The sequence below is a fragment of the Neomonachus schauinslandi genome, chromosome 14 (genome assembly GCF_002201575.2).
Source record: "Neomonachus schauinslandi chromosome 14, ASM220157v2, whole genome shotgun sequence".
Taxonomy (NCBI): Eukaryota; Metazoa; Chordata; class Mammalia; order Carnivora; family Phocidae; genus Neomonachus; species Neomonachus schauinslandi.
Window position 1 is genome coordinate 57,114,780 of NC_058416.1, and position 22,558 is coordinate 57,137,337.

Sequence of the window (22,558 nt, forward strand, 5' to 3'; positions counted from 1 at the left end):
TCTGGTTTGTGGTGCCATCAGCCACCATAGACAGTAACCACAAAGAGGTGTCTGTCACTTTAATTTCATGTTTCAGATAGCATGCACCAAACATGAATATGGCTTCATCATCTTATAACAGTGAGTATGCTTTCACATACCCCACCAAGTTCAACCTGCACCATTGCCCTAGGAGATAGGTAGTAAATAATACAAAAGAGTCATATCTTCTGTAGGACATAAATCCCTTAGAGTTTTGTCTAAGCTCAGAATTGCCCCCCCAAAATCCTTTAGGGAACTTCTGAGTTGAAGACCAGTGTACTATTTCTCAGTAAGCCCAACAGAGCCACTCCCTGACCATTGGCACTGGAATAGACGCTCTTTCCTCATTTGAGCACCATATTGGTAGGAGACTTGTATTTTGGACCCATGTTGTATAAAAAAAAATTGCACATCTTTGGGTGCGAGAATTATACCGAACCCATTGTGATGTGCACTTTAAGGAAGACACAAGAGATAAAGGAATAGTGGCTGATGGGTGGGGTGGAGGCCACCAGTTCCTGTTTCGCACTTCCAGCTCATTGGGCCATATGAGCCTTAGGCTCTTGAACTAAATGGAAGGCTTCTATGTTATAATCCCCCCCACCATTTTCATCCTTGAAATCACGTACATTAATTCGTCCTGTGATGCGAGGCTTGCATCTCCCCTTTTCATACAGAGAGCAAGACACAGTCTGTGACTTGTCCTAAGACAGAATAGGTAGTTGACAGATCCAGGACTTAATGTATCCTGGGTCTCAGATTCCAATTAAATAGAGTCAGTCTTACAAGTTACCAATTTTTGTTTTAGAATAATTACACACCTAATGATAGGAAATTGGAATGAATGTTTTACCAAGAGGATATAGGAAATTATATTTACTTTTTCCTTGTAATTTGATTCTACCCAATGAGCGTGATGTGTAGAAAAAAAAAGTTCATTGAGGAAAATACATTTAGTGCAGTTTAGGTTAATCAGCATCCAGTGAAAATAAACAATTGGCCGCCTGTTTTAGCTGAATAACATGGCTTGGCTGTACTGCATACTGGTGAATTCAGGAGTTTATTTTATCGGCTTTCCCAGGTAATGATTTGGTGCTAATGAAATCATCAAGAGATGGATTTGTAAATCATACTAAACTGGCAGGAGCACTACTGGGCATAAAATGAAATTCTGTTTTTTTAATTAATTTCTTGGGTTTCTCTGACCAACAACCAGGATCATTTTCTACCTAGGATATCTGCTCTTGTTGAGCAGTTCCAGTTAGGAGAAAAATGACAGATTGGGGGTTTCTTAGCATGAAATTAGAGCATGGAATTCAACACTTTGATCAAGCAATGTTATTCTGTTGTCCTTATTCACCTGAGAGATATTTATGACTAAAAAGAGTTATTTAGAGCAGTGATCTCCAAAAGGCTATCTCCACACTCTTTGAGGTGTATAGGACAATCCCTTTGTGCATGGAAGAAAATATTTGAACTTCAATTTATATTTACTTTGTAGTTTGTGCTTGAAAAGGTCAGCTGTGTGTGTCTATAATAATCTGCATTATATAGTTTGTAAATAAGTAAACATAGGATGATTGTGCCTTTTTCAAAAACTGATAATACCTTCTTAAAAATGTTTAAAGCCACTGATCTGGAGCACTTTTCTAAAATTGGGTCAATGATTAGATTATTCTGGGAATTTTTTTTAAAAGCACAGATTCCCAGGGCTGCTCCCAGAAGAGTCTGGTTAAGTAGGTCGGTCTGGAACAGTGGTTATCATACATTAGTAGGCACCAGAATCACCTGGAGGTCTGGCTTGTTAAAATACAAGACCCCACCCCAGAGTTTCTCATTTAGGACGTTGGGGGCGGGGCCTGAGAATTTGCATTTCTAACAAGATCCCAGGTGGTACTGCTGGTCCAGGGATCCACTTTTAGAACCGCTGCTCCAGGTTTGGAGCCAGGAGCCAGGCAACTCCGAAGGACCCAGGTAACTCCGCAGATGAAGTGATAAACGCTCATCTAGATTTGACCATCTTCTACCCTAGACAGTTCTTGGAGAGGGTCTATCATTTTGTTTTCCTTTTTTATTCCTATTGCTATGATGGATGCAGACAACTGTTTTTCACACTGTAGTTTTCAATATTGGTGTGGACGATAAGAGGATCAGTGTTAGATTCAGGTAGACTCAAATTTATAGGGAGTTTATATGAGTGGTTTAATTAAATCCTGTAGCAATTCTATAAGGTACTTATTTGTGAATGGAAAACTGGGGCAGGTCCCTAATGATTTGGATGCATCTGTACAATATTTGGGAATAGAAAAGACACTGTTACCCATTGGAAAAAAAAAAGATTTTAAGATCAATAAGAAAAATGCATTGTTGTTTGTTGCAATCAGGCCTTTTTTAAAATTAGGAATCAATAGATGGATATAAAATGAAGTGAGCAGTAAGTATAATAAGCCATAGAAACTTTAAGAACAAGACAACTCATTTCCTTTGACTTACAGAAAATATATCCATTGGCAAATAGCACTTTTTATAATAGAGCATAGCATTAGCTATTTAAATGCCTGTGTGATGTGTAAAATCTGCTTCCTAGATCAAATTATGTAGAAGAGCATTTCTATAATGCTTAGTGTCTGATTCACTAACCATCACCGGGGCACTCAAAGTTTAAGAGGCTTTATATACTTGCATTGTTTGGCAGGCAATTAAACATAGATGTCACTGAGATTGATTTATAAGAAGAAAGCAGTGGCTTTGCTATGTTGGTGTAGGTTTTTTTAATGCTTAAAATAATTGTGTATATTATAGCTCACTTTGTTTATGGTTTGAAATGTATTAATTTATAGCCATTTATCTGACAGTTTTAATTTAAAATAAGTGGATAAGACCACCTGAGATTACATGTAGTTTAGGAAAATAGAACATATAACATTAATTTCTTTGTGAGGTACTTTAGCATTAGTTTTTGATTTGCCCTCTCTGTAGAGAGACCTATTTAATACTTTATGCATTTGGTAAAGGCTGCCTTAAATGGGGTCATTCTGTATTTAGAACAAATGAGAAAAATGTTCCAGAAATCTCCACAAGGAGTACTGCAGTCTTTTCACAAAATAACTTTAAATGGACTGTAATTATAACAAGATGAACTTGATTGCTAGAGTGTGTAAGTCAATTTAACCTGTTAAAGGCAGAACAATTCAAAATGTGTATGTATCTTATAAATAAGTTTATGAAATTAACATTTGACTGTCCTCCACAGGCTTCTTAGAAACAGCACTTTGAGGAGCTTATTTGCAATTCCATTCATGCAACAATGTTTATATTATATAAATATTACACATTGTTTACTTTATAGAGGTGCATTCAAAGTAAAAAGGTGCAGATTGGAAAGAGTATGAGCTTTGGACTCAGACCTTGGATGAACTTCTAGCCCTACATTTAACTCTCTGTGACTTTGGACAAGATATTTGACCACTCCAAACTCCCATTTGTAAAAACAGGGATGTGTTGATGAATTCCTAGTCAGAAGACAGAAACCACACAGTAACTGGAACAGGGAGAACTTCATTTAAAGAATAGTTAACTATAACAGTGGATTGGAATACAGGAAATTGGCTAACACAAAGTAAAGAGAGCTCTGAGAATAAAGGAATAGCAAATATGAGGAGCAGGCACTGCTCCAGGGAAGAAATCGGGGTCCAGGAGGAGATCCTTCTAGAGCTGAGATCCAGGGCTCAATGGATGGCAAGAAAGTTGCTGTGGGACCACACCGATGGAGCTCAGAGGAAATGGGTCCTTTGGTGTAGCAGGGGAAGCTATTCATGGGTGGTATCTCTCTGGGAGGCGCTCCGCTACAAAACTGCTCAGGGGGTGCTGGGGTAAGCTACTCTCTGGGGTGCTGCCCACCGCCATGCACCTATCAAGCTGGGCACTGGGAAAGCTCCTGCACTGTGGGTCTGGAGAAACCCTGTGGGCTGAGGAACCTTCCAGGGAGCCCTGCGAGACCACCCCTTCCTCCCACAGTGCCTCTCTAGAACCCTCTACTGTTAAAGCTTACTGTCTTGCCCCCTGGGACAGGAAATGTAATTAGAGGACTTGGATACAGTTTTGCAGAGCAAGCAAGGAAAAGTGAATTTAGGACTGAGACATAATGCATTGATAGCTGGCATAAAGGATATCAATGCTTGCCTTTAGGGTTTTTAAGATCAAATAATACATGTAAACATATGCATGGTTTTGTTATGTAACAGTTTCTTTGAATTGAGAGGAAAGTCTCGTACTGGTTGTGAAGAGTAAGTGAAATAATGCCTATATGTTGCCTTCAGCAGAATCTGGCTGGTGCATGGCAGATGTCCACAAAATGGTGGCTGTTAATGCCAGAGAACTTTCTAGATCACAGGTTGTTCTCTGCCTGCCTTAGTAGGGTTCTCACATAGTAGGGTTGATTAGTAACTTTAGGACATATAAACAGTCCCAGATAATGGTTCTCATTCCCAAACCTTAAAGACCTACAGGTAGCAACTTTTGAAGGATCATGAAGTCAGTTTAGTGGATCTGGACTAGGCTTGTCCAAAACCAAATTGAACAGAGATGAACAATATCAGTATATCTCAGGAGAGATAAATTTGGTTTGTAAAATATACACGTATGTGTGCTGGGTCAACATGTCATGATCCATATGGGTCACAATGTATAGAACTGTTAAATCATTATATTGTACACCTGAAACTAATATAATACTGTATGTTAATTACACTTCAATAATAAAAAGATAAAAATAAATTGAATAAAATAAAATACTACTCTAAATGGTGGGCTCTAACCCTCGTCAGTTTGTTTTCCTTTGTCTATTCTCCAGGCCTGATGCTTCAGTATGATTGAGAATAGTCATGTGAAAGATCTTACAAGGTTTCCTTTGGGGAGAAAGTGGACCATCCTCTCCTTTACAGCTTCTATCTTAATGATATAATACTATTCTTGGATCTACTGAATAATTCTATGCTATGCCAAAGAAAGAAGAAAGATAAATTCCCTTCAGTATGTAAATGACAATATTTTATTTTCATAAATCAAGAATGACCTTTATAGACAACTAGCCTTGCTATCTAATTATTGCAAAAAAAAAAAAGAAAAAGTTCAACGTTTCTAAAGCAAAAGCCATAATTTGTGGAGACTTAATTAACATTTAACCAGCTTAGTTTTCAACCATAATAAAAAATGAACATGTTCACTGATTTTGTCACATTTGTAGCTTATTCATCTTGGAATACATACGGATGGCCTGGGTGTTTTGTGGGGCTATACTGAGATTTCTTTCATTGTTCAAGTGGGTATTACATTACACTTCTTTTTTTAATTAAAGATTTTTATTTATTTGAGAGAGAGAGTGAGTGAGAGAGAGAGCGCACAAGCAGGGGGGAGGGAGAGAGAGAAGCAGACTCCCTACTGAGCAGGGAGCCTGACGTTCGGCTCCATCCCAGGACCCCAGTATCATGACCTGAGCCTGAAGGCAGACGCTTAACCAACTAAGCCACCCAGGCGTCCCCTACATTACACTTCTTTTAAACACTTCCAGCCAAAATTGTTGCAGCCAAATTTTGCATAGACTTGGGGAATTCATTACCCATTTTTCTAAAAAGCATTTATTGGGTACTTACAATATACTAGTTCTAGAGAGTACCCAGATGACTAAGATAGAGTTATAACCAAAATTACTTTTCAGCAGAATTCCTACACTATCTATAGGCTTTCATGCACCTGGTTTTTTTTTTTTTTTTAACTCTGCAATTTTTGTGAAAAAAAAAAAAAAAATATTAGGCCTGATGCCATTTCATCTGATTTCTAAAAAGCGTCTGGCTCTACACGTTAGTCATAGCACAGACTAGTTGCAATTTTTAGTTGGGGAGTAAGTACACAAACTCATGGTAGCCCATTAAGACTTTTTTTGAGAGAAAGAATATTCATAAAGACCATTTTAAAGAATATTATAGCTTTAATCCTAGAATGCACTGAGCTCCCACAAAATCGAGTTTACTGAATCGAAGTTTTGGGACATGCTCCCATAACATTTTACTAAATAGACCCTAAGACCCATCTTATTCTGGTGGTTTCTTTTGAGAACTCCTCATTAACTTATGTTGTTTGCTATGTTGAGGACAGTTCTCTCTGGACTTAGGATTAGGAGTAGTCAAGTTTCTTTTGGGTTTTCAGCTTGGGAGATACTATCAGATAGTGTTAGGAATGTTGGCTCTCAAGATGAGATGCCTGAGTTCAAATCTCTACTTCACTATCTTCCAGCTGTAAGACCTGTGTGAGCTATATAACCAACCTTCTGTGCTCCAGTTTCTTTATCTGTGAAATGAGGATCATAGTGTCTACCTTATAGGTTTGGTATGAGGATTAAAGGAGCCCTCAATAAGTGTGCCCTTATCACATTTAGCCCCCATTATTAGTTTTTTTTTTTTTTTAAGATTTTATTTATTTGACAGAGAGAGACACAGTGAGAAAGGGAACACAAGTGGGGGATGAGGGGAGAGGGAGAAGCAGGCTTCCCGCCAAGCAGGGAGCCCGATGGGGGGCTTGATCCCAGGACCCTGGGATCATGACCTGAGCCGAAGGCAGATGCTCAACGACTGAGCCACCCAGGGGCCCCAGCCCCCATTATTAGTTTTGGTACTAATATCATAGTCTCATAGATACTGAGAACTGTGTAATCAGTGATATCTTTCTCTTTGTAAGGGCTACTCCAGAGCTTAAAGTGAACTTGTGGCTAACTTCCAGTAAATGAGGCTAGTGACATATTACTTGGCAGTGATGGTGGAGTCCTAGGCCTATTCCTAGTATAATCTTCTATTCCTTTTTTCCTTTGCTTTACTTCCCTTGCTTTTGAACTTTTACTTTCCTTTGATTTTGTCCTGGAGCAAGCCATGAAGTCATCAGTCTTGTACAGAAATCATCATTGTTGTCAGTTACCTGAGTATTTGACATCCATGGACACACTTCCTTTTGCACAATACGTCACTCTTCATCCAGCACATGTTGTGTGGTGTATTCAAATTTGCTAAGGAAAAGTCTTTCCCAATGTCTGATGAGGGCACATGCACATGTGTGTTAGTGTGTACGTGTATGTGTGTGTGGGAGAGGGAGGGGGGGCAGGAGGGAGGGAAAGAATATGAATGATGAAGACAGACCATCCCACCTGGCTTGCATCACCTTTCCTCCATCTTGTGCATGACTTTTGGTTTAGTACTGATTCCTCTCCACAGAGGAGAAATCATTTAATTTGATTTGATGGGGGAATATAGTCCAGTCATGAGCTGTTGGGCAGCAGTCCAAGTAAGACAACTCGGGAGAAACCTTGGCCAGTGTATTGCTGACCACATCCCCGTATGTTCCTGTACAAAAGCTGTGTTATTCTGAAAATCAAGGAGGCTTATTTTTGGAAATGCTTCATTTTACTGCATTTTAGGAGACTTGGCTTCCTTGTCACATTCTTCATTGGCTCCAAAGCATTTACTTAAGAAACCTCGCAGCCCTCTGTTCTTTGCTCCTAGAATGGCTCCATAGAGGAGCCCACAGGAGTGTGTCTGCCTCAGTGCTCACAGCTCTTCACCTTGTGACACACACTTTAAAATTTTCCAATTACATATTCCAACTGTTTGTAATGAAATGAACCCATGAGGGTAATTGTCGTAAGAAGGATTTAAGAACCAATAATAACTGATACTGGTTGAACATGGCTGACACCGTCATACACTAACTTTACATTTGTTATCTAACTGAATCGTCAGAAACACTATGTGAGGTATGTTTTATCTCCATTTTATAGCTGGAGAAGCCAGGATTCAGAGAGCCAAAGCTGTTTGTCTACAGTCACAAAGCTAGCAGTGGAAGAATGGGGATGTGCCAAATGTTGGACCCTGTTCACTTCGCTACTACACGAAGCTGCCTTGCAAACCAAAGTTTAATTATTCTCTCTTTAATTGGTTATTTTAATTCAGATGTAAACACGTTAATTTCATCTCATTTTAGCTCAGTAAACCACCTTTGCTATTTTTAGGGTCTCACATCTGTTGGATGAAGGCCACTGATGGCTTTGAAAATTGGTGTGCAGGGGGATATATCTTTGGGCGATGGGAAATTCATAGTCTATCCCATTTTCCAGTGGTTTGATAATCATACACGGGTCCAGAAAGAACCGTATCATACGTTTTATGTTTCCTTTCAAGTGGTAAAAACAGCTTTATATAATGGGAAATTATATCCTTATACCAGCATTGTATTAGCCTTTGGGGTTTCCTGTCAGCCATGCATGCTTTTGCATTTATGTTTGGTTATATCTTCAGTGCCAATGGTTGTTTTGTAAACCAGATCTCTAATCAGCATTGAGTTGTGCTGTGGTCACCTATAGCTATTTTTCACTGTTTAGGATTGCACTGTAGGACTTTCATCAAAGTGCTATCTATGTTTCCATTGAGGGGGGCCCTTTTCTGTCAAAATTCATGGTGGTTTCTTTCTGTCTGAATATTATTAGTGCTATTGCACCTATCTTCCAGTACTGAAGCTATTTTCTACATCAGAATTAGGGTTTGCAACCAAGGGAAAATAGTTCCTATAGATGTTTGCATAGTCTTCTAACATTTCTCACCGAAATTGGAAAGTTATTAGAATTATGTGCTTTTAAACAAATCCGCTTTGTTTCTGAACTTGTTAAAGCTGAGTAGGAGGGAAGTATAAATTACCAGTTGTTGGCAAGGTGAAATATTGCGTTAATGCTGTATCTTTATAATGAGTTTCTGTTCTCAGTGGAATGTTTAATTGACCAGTTCTGTTAAAGTGTCAGAGAAGACTGTGTCCAGGGTCACTAATTTCACCATCATGCCTGGAGCTAACAACTAAAACAGAGCTAGAAAGCTGGGAGAGACCTTCTGAAGTGGTCTGAGTTCCCTTAACTCTGTCCTGTTTGACATTTTTATATCAGCAGTTTGGAGGCAGATATAGAATGTATGCTTATCAAATTGGCAGATAACCCAAGTCTAGGTAGGATAACTAACACCTGAATGATAAAAACGGGATTCCAAAAGCTCTCAGCAGGCTGGAGTAATGCGTGGCAAATAATAAGATGGGGTTTAGTAAGGATCCATGTACAGCCCTGAGTTCAAATTCAGAAAGTCACTTTCCTTATTACAAGAGAGGGGAAACGGCCCAATGTCGGTGGTCTGAAAAAGACGTATGGGACGTCAGGCTCACAGAAGCTCAGAATGGACTACCAGTCTCCCATGAAAGAGACTGAGGTCCAGAGAAGTTGCCAATTGAATTCTGGCTCCAGCCATTATCACAGGGGCTATCCAGAGAACACCCACCAGGGCAGTGAAAATCAGAAAACCTTCCAGTAGGAGGAATTGGGGGCAGCAAAACATGTTTTGCCTGGAAAATGGAAGACTTAGATCATGACAGCTCTTTTAAATAATCAGCTTTCCTGTGTGAGAGCTGAGATTTTTTTGTACTGTTTCTTCATAGGGTAGAGCTAAGATAAATGAGTATACATTTGAAGAAGCAGAGTTTGGGCCTTTTTAAAGGGGGAATTGTCTACTAGGTAGGGATGCGTTTCTAAATTTTCTGAATGCCTCACCTGTTCAAAGCTGTCTAGCTGTCTAGAAGGTTGTAGAGTTTATGTAAGCATTTGGATGGAAGTTGGCCCAGGTGACCTCTAACATCTGTCTTTACCTCTGAGTTTGAACAATTGCTATTTTTTCTTCTTGCTGCCAGGGCATACACTGCAGACATAGTGCAATAATATTCTTATTTTTGTATTTTCTTACCAGAACCCTTAATTCTCATCATTGGAAAGTAATTATAATTAATAGTTTTAATTAATATAAGTAATAGCATTATATAATGGATATCAGAATTTTCATAATAATTAATATGATCAGCATAATCACTCCCTTTCACAATGTGAAACACTGGTGAAAAGATTTGATACTATAATAATTCAAAGTAACAGGAGACATTTAAGAGGATGTGGGTGGGACTTAAAATCATCAATGTGCCCCAAGATGCTGAAACAGCTGAATTGCTTTGTAAAACTGCATCTTCTTTTATTCTTTGTTTCTTTAAGTAGCTTCATTTCTAGCACCAAAATTAAGCAGATGTTTTACCACATGTTTAGTTTTGAATTTATTCTTGCCTTTAAAAACTGTGTGGACTATAAGCAAATTCATAATCTTTTTTAATGTTAAGACCTCAAATCTCCAAAGTATTAAAGTGAAACCTGTTTTTATCTTAGATTTAGAATAATTCTTAGAAAAAATATTTTGCAAGCTAAGTTCATGGTCTCTACTACATTTTTCCCCCTGACATTGTGCCAGTGTTATGGTGAAAGCATTTCCCTCTTAATTTTTTGGACACATTATTATGTTTTTCTATTCAAAACATGTTGAGTACCTAGGGCAAGCGTATTAAAGTTTTGAACACAAGATCAGTGATTCCAAATTCCTGCAAATCTGGAAAATAAGAATTATAAATTTGCTTAGGTCTACTTTCATTTGGATTATACACACATTGGATTCTTTTGAGGAACAGTATAGTATAGCAGTATGCAAGGCATGGTTAAGACTCAGGTTGGTTAGCACTTAGCATTTAGGGTACAATAGGGCCAAGATCCATAGTACATGGACACAAAGGTCAAATCAAATTTAGTGTGATATTGAGTAGGTTTACAGTTACCTGTAATCATCATAGCTTATTCCAGAGGTCTAGTCATTGCTTACATTACTTTTCATTCTTTTACATTTTAGGTGGTTGCCTTTTTGATGAGCCATATAGCACCTGTGGATATAGTCAAGCTGAAGATGATGACTTCCCCTGGGAGCAGGTGAACACCTTGACCAAACCAACTTCTGATCCATGGATGCCATCAGGTTTGCGTGTAGTTTTAAATTTTCTTTTTAAAATCAAAGTTTCATAAGAGTCTGAATCACAGTAAATATTCATTGGGCATTGGCTGAATGAGTGAGGGTGTTGGTCTTTCGGCAGCCCAAAGTGATTAACTAGTGAGAATAGTACAATTAAGAGGACCGGTTATAAAGTACAGAGAGTTCACCTTTGTATCTCTTCTTTTACAGTCTAATTAAAGTTTACCTCCTTTATCTCTGGGTACACCTGAGCTAGATTACTGGGCATTCCCCAGTTGATCCTTTCCCAAGCAGCAGATATGGGAAATAGATGGATGTCTCTTCTGCCAGATGTGTCTAGTGAATGGAACTGTAGCTGGGAAATCCAAATAACAAAGTCTCTGTCACAAATGGGAGACCTTGGAGAATAACTTAAACCTTGTCAGCCTCAGGAGCTCACTTGGCACCAAAGATAAAACGGTGATGCACACATGTGGATACTTTTTTTTCTGGAGAAGTGCTTAGTAAATTTTCCGATGAGTGAAAGACATTTGTTCCATTAAACATCAGCAAGAATTCGACTTCTTATTTTGAAGGAAGAGTGGGAAGGTGTTGATGAGTAAACATTAATCATATTGGAACTTGGTCATTTTATTTTATTTTATTTTATTTTTAAAGATTTTATTTATTCATTTGAGACACAGAGATACAGAGAGAGAGAGAGAGAGAGAGAGAGAAAGCATGAGCAGGAAGAGAGGCAGAGAGAGAGGGAGAAGCAGGCTCCTCACTGAGCCAGGAGCCCGATATGGGGCTCGATCCCAGGACCCTGGGATCATGACCCGAGCAGACGCTTAACCATCTGAGCCACCCAGGCGCCCCAGGAACTTGGTCATTTTAATGGACACCCTTTGCAGGTGGTGGTGTTGGACAGCAGTCTAAGAGTTTAGATTTGTTGATTCATGTTACAACGGGGTAAGAATGTGCCCTAGTCAGGATTCACACTGCAAAACATTCTGATTTGGATTTTAGATAAAACACGTTTATTTGTACTTTTTTGTAACTGTAAAGTTCTTCGTTAATACACGCCAATGTAGCAATAATTGCATTTAGTAAGTCATCCCTTTTAAGTAGGAAGTAGAGTTTAATGTCGTTCTTCACTAAGCTTTAACAGTTATGATGCCCACCATGTTCTTTCCCTCTCCTTCCCATATTTATCTCCTTACAACCTCGAAGAAGGGAAGACTGTGCTCTTTGGCACTGCAGCTTTGCTGGGCTTCAGACGTTTCTAGCTGTTAGTTATTTCCCCTCAGCCGACATTCTCCTTTTCTGTCTCCCTTTTTTTCTTATATGTGTGTGCTTTTGAATACGACTTGTGCTTGCATCCGTGGTACTTCAGTTGTTTTTACGAACCCCAGCTCTTGCTTTCATGCTTGCCAGTGAGCAGGGAGGGGGAAGGGGAGCATGGCCGGGCTCCTGACGTGGAGCTGTCCTTCCCCAAATAGGCTCCTCACCCCAGAAGGCCTTCTGGGCATCACCTGTTCTCTCTTGAGGATCTAGCCTGTGTCCAGAAAGGCTGGGGATGGTCGCAGCCATGATAGTGGGGAGGGTGCTCAGAGTTAGTCCTGGGAGAGTTCTCCACAAGAGTGCACTCAGGCTTTTCTTATCTTCTAATTTGGTGTAAAAAAAAAAAAAAAGTAATTTCTCACATTAGCTAGTAGATTTAATTATTGTGGTCCTTTAGTTTGAAGACTGTCTTGGAAAAACTGTCTTTGACAAAGGAGCCCCAGTACTGCAGTATCTTTTTCAGCCTTCACTGGTTCTATTTTTGTCACATGATGACTTACCTCCCAGAGGTATCATTTCTTGACACCGTCTTGTCCTTTCCTTCTTTCTGATTTCCCAAAATAGCATCTCAGACCAAATTGTCCAAGTTCTAGATATAGAAAGGATGGGTTCCTAGCAGAGGCCATTACAAAAATGGTAATAATGATCAAAGACTAGTTGTATCCTGGGACAATCAGTTGGGTAAATGAAAAACAAAGGGGAAGTAACTGTGCAAGCATCTGGCCTTTGAAGGCTCTTCTGCCTTTCAAAGAATGAAGTGGGGGCATTTAAACATTTTGTTTGAATTTACTCTACTTCTTTTGACTAATGGAATACTTGGTGATTAATATCAGGCTTTTGTAACTTCAGGTATCTGAATGTTTTATCTTCCAACACGTTTCTCAGTTCCATCTGATAGTTACAAAAGGTGTGCCTCAACCCTGGCCCTCAAATAGGGTGCAGGTCACTGTGGGGGTATGTGGGTTGTTGGGTGTCAGCAGGTCTGGAGGGAGCTGGGGCAAGACTAGCAGTCTGGTTCCTCTTTCCTCCAACGATGTCAGCAGGCATTGGTCCAGATGAGATTTCCGAAAATTGGTAGTTTCTCCATCAGACTAAATTTCTGCCATAACATAGAACTGCCAATAATATGGTATTTTTTCCTCTTATTCATTAAACAAACTTTAGCCATTAAAAAAATTCCTTTGAGACCTACTCTGTGCTAATCACAATGCTGATTACTGGGACGGGGGGTGAAAGTTTAAAAGAAATGAATCTTTCTCTGTAGAACTTATATACTTGGGGAAGAGAGTTACAAAAATACAATTAGTGAACAATCTAAGTCCTATATTATTGTCTTACAGACCAGCAGTGCCCTAAGAGCAGCAGCTCCTGTGTTATTAAGGGTATGGACTGGTGCTCAGCTGACCTGTCCACCTACAGTGAGAAGTTAAATTCTCAATGAAATTAGGAAATATCGTCTTAGAAACTTGGCATATGGTATCCTATGGTATGGATTTTAAAACAGAGTTTCCAATGTGTATAGACAATATAGCCATGAGTTGCTTTAAGTACTCTTTAGTTACAAGGGATTTCTCCTCCTCCTCCTCCTTTTGCATTAATATGTATAACATGATTTATTTATTTCAAAAACAAATTCCAAAGCTGGTCCTCTTGAGCTAAAACAGAAACCAGTTTTATGAATTGGTCAGGGTAAATGGGTGGCAAAATCAGATACAACGTTTCCCGAGGGCTAATTTCCTTAAGCCTTTATTTACAATATGGTTGGATTTGTTCTCACATGTATATTTGTATGTGTTCTCTCCTGTGTAGGATGGTTCTGTGATGCCTTAGACCAAGGGTTGGCATACTATGTCCTACAGGCCAAATCCAGCCTATTGCCAGTTTTTTGGATAGCTCAAAAGCTAAGAATGGTTTTTATGTTTTTATGTTTAAAGATTTTGTTTATTTGAGAGAGAGAGAGAAAGTGCAAGCGGGGAAGAGAGGGAGAAGCAGGCTCCCCGCTGAGCCGGGAGCCCAATGGCAGGGGTCGATCCCAGGAGCCTGGGATCCTGACCTGAGCCGAAGGCAGTCACTTAATGGACTGAACTACCCAGGCGCCCCAGTTTTTATGTTTTTAAATGGTTGAAAAAAATCTAAATAATAATAATGTTTTGTGACACGTGAAATTCAAATTTCATTATCCATAAACAAAGTTTTACTGGCATAGAGCCTTGGGCATTTGTTAAACATCGTCTGTGATTGGTTTCAAGCCACAGTGGCAGGGCTGAGAACAGACACCACAACGGATACCGTAGGGTTCACTAAGCCTAGATATTTACTGTCTGGTCCTTTATGGAAAAATTTTGCTGACCCCTGTCTTAGACCATTTTTGCATCAGCCTGTGATAGTTGCTTTGGACTCCGTTTATATTGTTATTGCTTCTGTATTCATATTATAATTATTAATACCCAAATACTATTTCATATTTTCTTTTACTTTCAGATGATATATTTTCCAAACATTAGGCGATTAAAATCATAAGAAAAAAACATGATAATTAGGAATTTTCTCTATTAAAAAGCATTGTGATTTTTCCTTATTGTGTAATACCATCATCGTTGTGGGACTCTTGTGATTCTAATAAGCAAGTGATCCATCAATATGATTTTTAAAATTATGACAGTGAAAGACTGAAATTTTCACTCTAAATTTGCTCTAATTAAAATTTATTTTCTTTTTCTGGGTCTTTTTTTGAGATTGATGTTTTACTGTGTATATGGTTTGTTTCTCTGTATCTTCATGTGTAAGGTTATTTTTAGCCACATTTAAAAAATTTAAATACAGTCTGGAGCTTTATATAAGCCAACTTGATAACTACTCTAAGGCTGTGACATTGGCTCTGGAAATACATGTTTAGGGCAAATAAAGCCAAATACCATTTAAATTTTTGTATTTGAAGTTGACGTTTATGTTACAGATTAGACTTTTGCAGCTAGTGCTGAACCAGTTTGTCTAATGGTAAAACTATGCCACACATGGTTTCTCAGGTGTGTGGTTCATTTCCTATCAATTATCTCCATTAGCAATGGGGAATTTTCTTAAATTTTATCATAAGTTTACTTTGATGTTTACTTTGATAGTTCACTACTATCAAAGTTTACTACTTTGAGCGCAAGAACCCTTGATTAAGTAACCAAATAATAACCTGGTACATTTTGTTAGCACTGTTGTGTACTTTCTGTACCAGTACATTGTGTAATTATCAGAGTAGATTAAGAAGTATTGGGTAAGAAGTGTTTTATCATGTAAAAATACCTGCACAGTTTGACAGCTGTTTTTATATTTTTATATTTCATTAAAGGATATTGTTTTTACCTTCATGCTTGAGTTCTATAAAATGGATATTTAACAAGTTCCCTGTCTGGTGTATAAGAAAATGCAACTTTATCTTATACAAAAAATTAAAATAATAAACAATAAATAAATAAATAAACCTGTCCATAATATTAAAAATGTAAACATAGCTTATAACCGTAGCCATTTAATAACTCATAATATTGACATTTGTCTATACCTGACATGGTCCCTTAAGAAATCATACCTCCAGCAGAGCTGTAATTAAGTGAATTTGGTTCCCAGTGCTAGGAAAACTTAACAGGAGGTGTAGCATGTCACTAGGGAAAGCTCATGTAGCCTTCTACACTTACTTTATATGTTGCAAACTGGGAACGATGATGTTTCTGATCTTCACTGAGATGCTATGACTAAGGATTGAGTCATTTCTGTGGGTGCCCCTATGAAAGGCAGAGAGAAGGAAGTGTTGGATGGAGGGGCAATATGCACTTTGAGTGTGATGACCCAGAAAATAGAAAAAAAAGACCACATCTATTTATGTAGGGTCAGTTTCACATTTGGGAAAGATGATGGATTGGCAGACAAAGGAATTGGAATTTCCTCTTTGGGTGTGTTCATCAGGCATGTTTTCCTCTTGCTAGGGAACACTTCCCTATTTATTCACACTTCAGGGCTTATGCAAGGTTTAGTAAGTGATGAAGACTATGGGGTTGAAAAGGCATTTTTCTTCCTTAAATTTCAGTGTGTATCTAGTGAGTAGTATTTTTGGCACAGAATACTCAGACAGTTGTCTAATTACCTCATTCATTCTTTGAATCTGTCAACATTCAACAAATATTTACTTAACACCTGCGATGTGCTAGGCATTGTTATTCATCACATCAGGATTCATCACTGAGTGAGCCAAGTAAGGACCCCTCTCTGGTGCACCTTTCATCCTCAGTCTGGTAAGATGGTTCTTGGATTGCCAAAAGATTCTAACCTTTAAGACCACATATTCCCTGATTTATCAATGACTTGCTGGAATTGAATACTTGAAAGGTAATGCAAAATTTGGTTCATCAGACTTAGCACGCTATAGCATCAAATTTAGCTTTCTTGGATACTTTGTACCTTCAAAAAAATAACAAGAGCAAAAAAAATTTATATTGCAGGCAAGTGGCAGCCCAGTACCCTCTGATCATTCTTCTTTCTCAAACAAAGGAATCTTGTACATGTAAATGACTCTCTCTTAGCGGTTAACAAAGTTTCCTTCTTTGATGTGTGTCTTTGATCCTGATGAGGACCCTCATGAGGATTGGGAGGCATTGTCTCTATTTTATACCTTAGGAGACTGAAGTTCAGAAGAATTAAACCTGCTCCAGGCTTACAGGTCAAAGAGCCAGCTCCCAATTTTGCTCTTCTGGAGTACTGAGAAGTGATCTTCCCACATGAGCACATGCACCTAGCGAGGGAATTGTCTTCATCCCAGGGGGCAACTTTCTGAATCTTCTGAAAATGAACATGAAGGCTCATTCATTGTGGGGGCTGTGGGTCCCACCCAGGTCAGATGCTGGCTCTGTCACTTTGTAGTTACTGACCTTGAGCAGCTTCTTAAACTCTCAGTTTCCCAGCCTCCTTATCTGTGAACTCTGAGTTAGTAATGTATGTTTGTGGGGTGATGGGTGTGGGCCTGTCTATGCTGGAGCTGCACTAGTAAGATCTGTCCCCTTGGTGATTGCATCCTCGGGGGAGGCAGGCAGTAGCTAATAGGCAGAGACATACACTATGATGGTGGGATGTGCTGAGGGCTGTGGAGAAAAGCTACATGAGGATAAGATCCTAGCAAGTGATGGGAGCAGGAGACAGGACCAGCCTCTCTAAAGAGGTGATCTGTGAGCAGAGATGGGGATCCCATTGAGGACAAGGAGAACATGGAGGTTGAGTCATCTGGGCAGACGGAAGAGCGGGAGCCAAGCCCGGGGGCAGAGGTGAGCTCTGCTGGATGGAGTGGGGCAGTCAGTCTTACAGGATCCTGAAGGCTATGGAAATGTGTTTAGAACCTGCCTCATAGGGTTGTTTACCAGGTGAGACAAGATAATCAACTTTGGGAACTTGACCTCATACCTGGCCCAGCACAGTATACAAGAAATGTTCTTCTTTGATTATTATTATTATTTTTTAAAGATTTTATTTATTTTTTTTGACAGAGAGAGACACAGCGAGAGAGGAAACACAAGCAGGGGGAGTGGGAGAGGGAGAGAGAGAAGCAGGCTTCCCGCTGAGCAGGGAGCCCGATGCGGGGCTCGATCCCAGGACACTGGGATCATGACCTGAGCCGAAGGCAGACACTTAACGACTGAGCCACCCAGGCGCCCCGTCTTTTATTATTATTAAGTAACTTTCCAGGAGCAATTTGGTATGAATTCATATTTTAGCATAATTTGGACTCTGAGTAAAGTTCATGCCAAGTTCTTATTTTTTTCTTCTAAATGATATCGAATAAAAAACAAGATATAGACCTTGATATAATTTTTGAATGGATTAAAAAAGCAACCTGAAAGAAGCCCATTAAAATACTGACAATCTTTACTTCAGGATGGGAGGATTGGGGGTAATTGCCTTATCATTTCTATGTCACACATTTCCTTTATGATCAAGTATAACTTTATAATCAAAAGTAACACTTAATTTTTTTAGGGGATGGTCATTAAATTGGCATCTTTTGGGTCGATTCTGAATGTTTCCAGTCATCGAACTCAGGAAATAAAAACAGTTTCGTTGTCCTTGGGAACCTCATTCAAGTATCCCATTGAGAAATGCCTGCCTGCCATCCAGATGTAAGATAGTCATTGATGGACACTCCTCCATACATCTCACTCAGATTGCCTTGGTGAGGCTTGGGATGGGTTTCCAGTTAAACAGTGCATGAGACACAGTGAAAGAAATTGGACTGGAGTTGTATTCTCTATTATAAATTATAAAATTTAGAAAAATAACTTTAGAGTGTAATTAAGAAAACCCATTTCAGATCATTGATCTCTGGGGAGATCTTAATTAAAACAGGGTGGGGCTCTCGGTAGCCTCAATTTAACATGGGTATAAACAACATAAAATTGACCATTTTAACCATTTTTAAGGGTTCAGTGGTACTAAGTACATTCACATTGTTGCACAACCATCTCCACCGGCCATCTCCAGAACTTTTTTTATCTTCCCAATCTGAAACTCTGCACCCACGAGACACTACGTCCCCATTCTCTCCTCCACCCAGGCCCTGGTAGCCCCCATTCTACTTCTTGTCTCTGTGAATTTGACTACTCTGGGTCCCTCATAGGGACTCTGTGAAGTTTTTCATACGCAAAAACTTTCAAGATCAGGGCAGTCTTGGTTTTGTGTTATTGTTACTGTTTTTTGTTTGAAAAGTGTCTTGATTTTTTTTTATTTTTTATTTTATTTTTTTAAAAGATTTTATTTATTTATTTGACAGAGAGACACAGTGAGAGAGGGAACACAAGCAGGGGGAGTGGGAGAGGGAGAAGCAGGCTCCCCGCAGAGCAGGGAGCCCAATGCAGGGGTCGATCCCAGTACCCTGGGATCATGACCTGAGCCGAAGGCAGACGCTTAACGACTGAGCCACCCAGTCGCCCCACAGTGTCTTGATTTTTATAGTTAATTGTTTCAAGAGGGCCAGGGGCCATTGTAATATGTATGATCACTCATTTCAATCATTTATATTCAGTGTTCTCCTTTAAATTTGTTTAAATTCTTGTCTTGGCTGATTGGAAGCTGTAACAGAAAGTAAGAACAGGGGCTGGCTATTTTTTAAATATTTCTGAAAAGGATACAAGTAAGTCTATATATATAAATACATGTTTTTAAAATACGTTCATTCCTTGCTTGATTTCCTATAAAATTGTATGACATCATAAGAGATATGTGAAGCCGAGTAATGAAATAAATAGACCGATCATGAGAGAGGTTGTAAATCTCTCAGAATCTGAGCAAAGGAAGGGATGCAAGAAGGGTTCAGAGTGAGGGATGGGGCCGTTATGTTAGCCAGCCTGAGAAAATCACACTGAGGTCAGTGCTCACATATCCTGTGTTCTGTGTGCAAGGCCCCCTGGAGCTGGGCATGGCAAAGTGTTGGAAAAGATGAGCTCACTTTGGCATGGGAGTCAAAAGAAGGGCCAGTGGACTTTGAGGTGAAACTCAGTGTCTGTCTTTGGGATGCAGATTTCTCATTGGCCTGCAGAGGCGGCGGGTAGGGAGGGGCTGATTAGAAAACAATTTCTCTAGAGACCAGAGAGCCTGAGGCCTGAGGGAGACAAGCCAGTTGGGTCTGGAGCTGCCAAGCAGCCTCTTTGCTTTATGGAGGGCAGGATCTTTGGGTCAAATGGGTTTTCGGTGGGCTACTGATATACTAGCTTACATGGCCGCTGGTAGGTTAAAGTTGCCCTCACACGGCGTGGAGGGGGCCTTGGAAGTTCTGTGTGGCCCCAGGGCTCTGGGTCACCCCATCTCCTGCTGCCCGTGTCCTACAGAAGCAGGCTCCCCATTACGTGCCTTTGAGACTTTCCGTGGCCCCGGGGATCCAGGAGATGAATAAATTTAAATAAGAAATGGTTAAGCCTGGATTATTCTTTTTACCTGAAGACCAGGAGAAACGGAAGCCTGTTTGAGAGCTCCAGCTGTGTGTGAGGCTCTGGGGACTGAGGATATAGCCATGAACTGCGCCCTGTCTTCCAGGAGATGTAGAAGTGGGGTGGCCAGTGCTCTGCGGGGGGCAGGCTGCTGCCCCAACAGAGACTGGTGGGTGAGGGTGAGCAGAAGGCCTCCAGGAGGAGGTGCTCCCAGGAGGGACCATAAGAGCATGAGGCGTGAGGCCAGAGCAGGTGCGCATGCCTGGCTGAAGGAACATCCTGTCCTGAGGTGGTGAGTGGAGGTTGGGGAGCAAATGCACTCACAGTGCCGCTCAGGAAGTTGGCAGAGCATCAGGGAACTATGGACATCATAGCCTGGGGAAAGAAAGAGGCTTAAAGGCTATACTGAGCTGGGGAGGATGCAAAGCAAGGAGGTCATTTGTTGATTTCTGGCAGAGGAGGAAAAAAAGACGTTATTTGACCAAGTGTGCATGGACGAAAATTCAAAATTGCTCATCAGAGCGTATCAGGAAAAGATGTCCTAAGGAAATTTGGTTAGTAAATAAATACCAAAAAGCATATGAATATATGGGAGAATGTCCTTGATCTTGGGAGATCAATGCTAAAGTGTTTAGGGGTGTCTGGGTGTCTGTGTAGAAAAAAAATGTATGCATGTGCACATGTGTGTGTTGAGAGGGAATGCAAATGTGGTAAGATGTTAACAATTGTTAAGTCTAGGTCAGGTGTATATAAGTATTTATTGTACTGCTTTTTCAACTGTTCCGTAGTTTTGAAAGTAAGCATAATGTGCAGTATGTGTGGGGAAACAAAAGGCAGCAGAGTGAGGTACACCAACTTGGGGCCATGCCAAAGCAACGATTGTACACAGATGCATTTTATTTTAGGCCAAATGCTATCCTGTCACATTGCATTGAAAATATTTATGTTTATATTTTGAAAACCTAAGTTGACCCATGTCTTCCCTTTCCGAACATATCAGGATGATTCCTTGGTCTTTATTGGAGAGGTTTAGTGGAGCTTTGAAAACCTAAGTTGACCCATGTCTTCCCTTTCCGAACATATCAGGATGATTCCTTGGTCTTTATTGGAGAGGTTTAGTGGAGCCATGCACTGAGTGAGATTGACTAACTTCAGGGATGTAATTTTAGGACTCCCTAAAATAGGACACATGCTTTACACTGTGGTCTTATGCCTCAGTGAGGGTACCAAGTATAAAGATCGTTATCCTATTGGTAGATATTTTAGTGGCTAACTGAAACTTTGTAAGAAGATGCATAAGGAATTATTAAATTTTATTTTTGGATACATGCCTGCATTCATTTGTATCCTGTCCATAATATGGGGCTGAATACAGAAAATAATCATACAGCATTTCTTGGCAAACCCCATGAAATTATTGTGTAGATCATTATTTCAAATAAGTGGCCTTTAATGAATAGTTGGCTGATACTTCATTCTAGGAGATTGTGATAAATTATATCTTAAAGTGATATTTAAAAGCTTAATGGTTGAAAGAGAAATAAATATGGCTATTTAATTCATTGTCGGCTGGACAGTCATAATGCCTCTCTCTGGTGGGTGGACAAATTGAGACAACTGATGATACAGCAGTAAGTGTCCGAATCAGCTATGTGGGGTAGCACATGACTGTAGCGGCATTCTTAGAGAGGATGTCACTGGAAATGTTTTTTCACATGGCCTGTCCTTATTTGTATGCTTTAGGTCATCTGATACGGGGTTGTTTCTTAATTTTATCTTCCCCGGTTCCTTTTAGGGCACTTGAAAGGGACATCTTTTGTATTTACATGTACAAAATATTGAAATCCTTGGCATCCGACTTGGAGACATAGACTGGGTTTGATTCAGTGCATTTTAAAGCAGATCTACATCAGTGAGGTTTCTGGTCGTCATCCTGGGAAATTATGAAATATCCCTTACAGCCATTCCTTTCCATCTTTGTTGACTGTGATACTCATCCTATTAAACACACATCTTGTGAAAATGGTCATCTCCCCAATCGTACTTGATCAACACAGCATACCTTAGTTCCTCCTGATAGTCCTGGCTCACTGTGGAGTGACAGGCTGCAATTTGCCAGCAGGTCAACGACCGAGCTGATGACAAGTGACCTTTCTAACACTGCAATCAATGCTTGTTATTTGGGAAACAAAATGATACAGTTTGTATTTTTCAGCAGATGGGTCATTGGGTCAGCCCACCATTGACATGTGAATTTGTTACTTGGGCTGGGTGAGTCAATTCAGACAGGAATGTTAATTTATTTGAATTGATCTGGGTCTTGCTCTTATGAAAAGGTGTTGGACATTT

At 39.7% G+C, this 22,558-nt stretch overlaps 1 protein-coding gene across 1 annotated transcript in view; it reads left to right on the forward strand.

The window, feature by feature from the left end:
• Positions 1-22,558, forward strand: part of PTPRM (protein tyrosine phosphatase receptor type M) — an 812,937-nt gene that overhangs the window by 181,454 nt on the left and 608,925 nt on the right. Inside the window, exon 2 of the mRNA XM_044921209.1 lies at positions 10,815-10,937. Coding sequence (XP_044777144.1) covers positions 10,815-10,937 — 123 coding nt within the window. The remainder of the gene's footprint in view (positions 1-10,814; positions 10,938-22,558) is intronic.